This window comes from Magnolia sinica, chromosome 1, assembly GCF_029962835.1.
Source record: "Magnolia sinica isolate HGM2019 chromosome 1, MsV1, whole genome shotgun sequence".
Taxonomy (NCBI): domain Eukaryota; kingdom Viridiplantae; phylum Streptophyta; class Magnoliopsida; order Magnoliales; family Magnoliaceae; genus Magnolia; species Magnolia sinica.
Window position 1 is genome coordinate 34,993,379 of NC_080573.1, and position 5,714 is coordinate 34,999,092.

At 36.8% G+C, this 5,714-nt stretch overlaps 1 protein-coding gene across 5 annotated transcripts; it reads left to right on the forward strand.

Annotated features, from left to right (window-relative positions):
• The first annotated feature begins 386 nt into the window (after positions 1 to 386).
• On the forward strand, positions 387 to 3,619 carry LOC131245490 (sugar transport protein MST7-like). 5 transcript variants are annotated; one of them, XM_058245006.1, is made up of 3 exons: positions 387 to 605; positions 2,614 to 2,717; positions 3,150 to 3,619. In XM_058245006.1, the coding sequence occupies exons 1-3, from the start codon at positions 443 to 445 to the stop codon at positions 3,207 to 3,209; spliced, it is 327 nt and encodes a 108-aa protein (XP_058100989.1). In that variant the 5' UTR covers positions 387 to 442; the 3' UTR covers positions 3,210 to 3,619. The 5 variants fall into 5 exon arrangements, 2 of the variants coding, with proteins under 2 accessions (XP_058100989.1, XP_058100979.1); XR_009170894.1 differs by lacking the exon at positions 387 to 605 and adding an exon at positions 614 to 1,521 and having other exon boundaries at positions 2,830 to 3,619; XR_009170892.1 differs by lacking the exon at positions 387 to 605 and adding an exon at positions 614 to 1,521.
• Positions 3,620 to 5,714: the final 2,095 nt, after the last annotated feature.

Consider the following 5,714-nt stretch of genomic DNA (forward strand, 5'->3'; position numbering starts at 1 on the left):
GTAGATTGGCACGTAGTGATGTTGTGTATGATTAGTGGACCTCACATTTTCTTATCCTGTTTTTTGAGCAATGAACTCAGTACTAAAAGTGTGTATGATTAGAAGTTTTCAGTTCCATGTAGGAAAAACTGTGTGATCAAAATACAGATGCTCTTGATACTAAGAAGGTATTAGACATCTTTATCCCGTTTTCAGAGGCACAACCAAGAATTACCAAGTAATCCCATGTACTCTATTAGCAGTTATTTTTATTATTCATGCCTTCTTAGTCTTCTTACTACTCTGCCACCTACTTAAAATTCATGTTCTCTGATGCATATAAGTGAATCATCTGTGGATTCTAAGTGGACCCCTTTTTTCCTTGACCCATTATGCAATTAGTTGACAGATAAGCAGTTCCATTACATCTGGTTTGAAGGGCAAACAAGATCGTGTGAGGCACATGCTATTCGTACGTACTGTTGGAGGTAAACTTTCTGGATGGACTCGAAACGATACAACACCAGTTTTACGCAGCGCGTTAAACACCATAGCTCTTCGGTTATCTCCATGCTGGATCTCTGGAGTTTCCAGACCTTTGGCTTGCTCATTTTCACTGAATTTTTGTAAGAAATCTGACCTCTTGTGTTTCTCTCTTTTCATCCAAAAGAATATGATCTATCTTTCCTTTCCAATCTCTGTTCAGCTCTTCCTTTGAAGCTTTTCATGAGTTTCTTTGATATGTTGAAACTTTGAGAGCTAATGTCATCTTTAAACTATTTCTGTTGTTTGATTTCTTTATTTTGCATTTTATAGGTTTTTCCTTCATTAGATTGATGTTCAGTTGTGTATCTAATTCTATTTAAATTAGATCTTGCAATGTTGGATATAATATGTTTTCTTTTTTATTGGATGTTGGATATAAAACTTTTGTAGCTCCTAAGAAGTTTTAAATGGTAGGTGATCATTCTGCACTACTTACTGGATATAATACGTATGGTTCACTTGAGTTTTGAATCTATCTCATTTTTTTAGGTCGTGTCCTAAAATGATTTGGCAAAGAAAATGGACGGGGTGAATTTCTCATCAACATTACAACGGCCCCACCTAGCTCTCATGGCAAGAAGTTCATGGGAAAGATTTCCGAAGAAAAGTCTGGTGGGTTTGTCACTTGTGAGAGCCACTGAGATTGCCCTGCAAATCTTTGGCATCAATTGATCCCAACTTTAAATTTCTATAAGAATTGCAACTTCTAATTAGGAAATTAGAGTTTCTAAAACAGTCCTTAAGAGCTCTTCTATTTCAAAACACCGATGCCATTGAGGTTTGTAGTTGTTCACTAACACCCACACCGTTGACACATGGTCACGAATTAAAGTTTTCGTGTATAGTTTTTCTAACAGTATGTTGCTGTGTTTGCATTGTCTACTTTGTGTAGTGTGACTTGCATCCTAATATGGCCACGTATAATTAGAATCCTTCCTATCCTCAGTGCAAGCATCTGTTTCAGTTTCTCAGTGTTCATCGATCACCAGATGGAAGGTATATGATGGCCCTGTTTGTAAATATCTTTCAATATTTACCAACTCCTAAACTCGATACTAATAACCTTGACTGAAGTATAGTCTATTCCGTTTCTTGACTCCAGTTAATTCTGCAAAACAAGAACCCGGACTGAAGTATAGTCTATTCTGTTTCTTGACTTGAAACACCTCCATCATCTCCACATCATCCCCAAAAATAAAATAAAAAACCTCCATCACATCCACATCTACTTCTTTCTTCACCTATAGGCTTCTTTAGTTCAAAGACTCAAAATATTTTCTTCTACTCCTGTGATGGAGCAAAATATATGAGAAAGAGACAAGCAAAAGGCATAATGCAGTCATATCATGTCAGCCATTACAAGCATAAAAAATAACAGCTGAACCTAGTAGTTACCATTTTCATTTATGGTAAGATAGCCTCTTAGAATTTGTAACATAATCGTTGTACATTTTCTTTGGAAACTACCAGTGTTTCCAATATATTATGTTATGGATGCAATTTTCTTTTACCTTATTCTGTATATTTGACTTCATTCAATCACCTAACTGTCACGAAAGTCACGAAGGTCTACTTCTTAGGTCTTGCATCTTTTCTGCTTGTCGATCTGTACTTTTTAAAAAAATTTGTCTAGTTGATCCTTAAGCAAAACTCTTTGCATGATTAGCAAAAGATTCATGTATACAAAACAACTTCTATGAGATTTTGCAATAAGAGAGGCTTTCCTTGGAAGAATATGCAAGGGGTTTGTGTGATCTCTAGCATAAAAGGCTAGAGGACTGTTAAACTTTGCTCTCAGTCTCTTCTGCTTCTTCTATCTATCTATGCTTATGGACTATTTGAGTTTCAATATGGTACATCAATTTCAATTTGCAATTAGTTTTGATTTAATTTGATTCTAGATGCATAAAAATAAATACACATCAACATGAAAAGAAAAAAAGCCTCAACAACTAAAATTATAACGAACATGGGTGGAAGTTGTGCTAAATATTGCACTGCATTATGTTGATGTGCACATATTTTCGACCTTCTTCGCATCCTACACCACAAGAAACCTCAGTCGGAGGCTGACCATGCTCATTGTAGGGATTTTTTTCATCATTGGCGTGGTGCTAAATGCAGCTGCCCAGAACCTTTCCATGCTCATTATAGGAAGGATCTTCCTGGGGTGTGGAGTCGGCATTAATCAGGTCTTTTCTAGTTTCACTTCCGATTCCTGGGGCATGACCATTTTTATCCCCTTTGTAACCACGACATATGTAGATTCCCATTAAAATGGCATTCACCTTATTTTGCTAGCAGTGTCATTACTAAGATCAAGATTCACGGATTTTTGGTGCAACATAATATCTATAAGTCTGATAATTCATTGTTGAATACATGCCAATATTTCATTAGCAGTTTCAAGTTATTTTTTAAAAATCTTTTTCTTTTCTTTTGTTTTTGTTGATTGGCTGGTAAGCAAGGTTCAAATCTGAGAACTCAATGTTGAAATGCACCCTGTCTACCATTGATCTACTGGCTCAAATTCTTGCAGTTTTGCTACCATCTATTTTTTATTTTCTTGCTGGTAAGATCTTTTTTCTGATTGTTGTGGATGCTTATATTCCTTCTTGTGGCAGGTTCAGCTGCACAGTATCCGTTCCTCGGTAGTTCAACTAATTTGCATCTGCAAAAACTAGTTGCTGGAAATAGCAGTTATGTTGATGTTGAATTCATCGATCCTGTGATTATGGCCGTTAGCAGAGGGAAGCTTCCACTGCCGATGACGCACCAGATCTCTCCCGACTACAACTTCAACATGTTGGCTAATTTCTCTTAGATGGACCAGAGGCTTTAGTTGTTGCAGTCAAGATCTAGTAATCTGAATTAGAATCCATTGATGACAGTTGATCAAAGCTTTAGTTGTTGAATTCTTTTTTTTTTTACACCCTAGATTTCTATTCCAAATAGAAACTAAAATTTCAATTTGAAAAGTGGGTGTGATTCTCATGTTTTTCTCCATGAGTTGTTACCTTATGAGAACAAAAATGCAAGCCATTTGATCAATGGCCACTGAATATGCATAGGTTTATGAATGTGTTAAAATAAATGATTTAGCCTCGATTATTGATAAATGATGTTAGAAATTGATTTTAGCCTCAATTGATGTCAACGAAGGCTAAATCTATCTTTAGTCTCAGTTTTGCCTTAGTTACTTAAACTGAGACTACAACTCCCGTGGCTAAAGGCATTAGCCTTGGTTGTTGAGAACCGAGGTTAAAAATAGATTTAGCTTCGGTTGGAGACAATTGAGGCTAAAATTTGGATTTAGTCTCAGTTGAAAACAATGGAGGCTAAAATTTTGATTTAGCCTCATTTCGAGAAAATTGAAGCTAAAAAAGTTTTTAGCCTCACTTAAAGAACTGAGGCTATAAAAGTCATTTTAGCCTCGGTTGCTAAAACGGAGGCTAAAGCCTTTAGCCACGGGGTTTTCAACATCGGTTTGAATAACTGAGGCAAAACTGAGGCTAAAGGCTTTAGCCTCAGTTTTTAACCTTTTTAGCCACAGTTTTGAACCGAGGCTAAAGCCCCCTTTTCTTGTAGTGAATGTATCCTAAAAAGTGAAACCCCTTTGTTTTACATTCCACATCGAGCATTCTGTATTATGGGTCACTGGCAACTCAGATCGCTATTTTTTAGCGACGTGAATTAGTGCTTTGTTCTAACTGTACCAACACTATCAGGGATTGAACCTTGGATCACTCACACACACTACATTTTATGTCTGGTCGGCAGTTATTCATTTATAAAATGCACACTATCCAAACACAGGACAAAATATTGGCTGTTATGGTAATTGAGTGATCAAATATCCAACAGTTCGTGATGTTCCTCTTATGCTAGATACCGACAATAGCAGCGTTTGATAGTCTTGGTATTTATTGACATCTTGTATTAGGTGGTTATTGGTGATGGGTTTCTTGAAACTGGCAGACCATCCTGGAATTACAAGTTGAAAGTTGTTGCTAGTCATTGTCTCGGATGTTGATATCTTTTGCCAGCCACTGTCACCCAAGTTGGAAGTTTAAACCGGTCACAAGCACTTTCTACCTTCGGGACAAGACTCCGGTGGCCACCGTTTTCATAATGGTGATATATCTATGAAATCTGGTTTGATGAGCCATGGATCTAACATGGGAATTTTAGAATATAAATATTCCCAATTGCTTTCCATTTAGGAGTTCCATTATCACAAAATTATGGTGGTGAACCAGGCTGTTTAGAAAAAAAAAAAAAGGCTCTCATCAGCCTGTGTGAGGCATAATGGCCTCATTTCAAAAAAAGAAAATAATAATAATAACCATTTGACAAATGTAACTCAATGGACAGCTACTCTCCAGCCATTCAGATGATGTAAGCATTCCTCCAGCCGATAATAATGAAGCAATGGCAATCATTGGCAACAAGGAGATCATTGAGCATTCCTCCTTGTTTTCATTTTGTATTTCCATAATTTGTAGTTCAGTGAGCCCTTAATGTGATATAGCTAGCTGTCCTTTCAGTTTATACTGTTGTTGTATACTCTTGAACTTTCATCCCGAGAAGCATCCTTGAATGATTATGTTTGTTAGTTATTTGCATTTGCTGGCAACTGGTTACTCTGATGCTGCTTTTTTATTTTGCATTTAAATTTTCCTGCTGCAGATTGTGTGGGACTGTCAGCCATTCCTCATGGTGATTGGTACTGTTCATATTGCAATTCATGGTGATTGGTATTGCATCCAATTGCTTTGTTAATCTCTGAATAAATACAAATTATGTCCATGGTGTGTGAAAGCACATTTATTGAAATATGACAAACTTTCCCCGTTTCATTGCCACAGCTCCACACTCATCAATTCCCCTATTGCCAGCCGATTGTCAGAAAGTATTGCTAATGGCACAAGTGTAGAAATGACCCCACCTTCAAGTGAAAATGGATCCAGCACGAAGGTCAGTGTTCTTTTCAGTCAGTATATTTACAGGATTTAAAAAAGTAAAAAGTTTTACTATTTCAGTAATTTGAAGGGTCAGGCCAAAAATCAGGTTGATTTTATATTCAGGTGGGCCCTTGCCTAAATCAAGGGAGAGCGTCCATCTCACATTTTTCCATGTTGTATCCCACTTAAGAGTGGGATCAAACTGATGTTTGATACCTGTGGGTA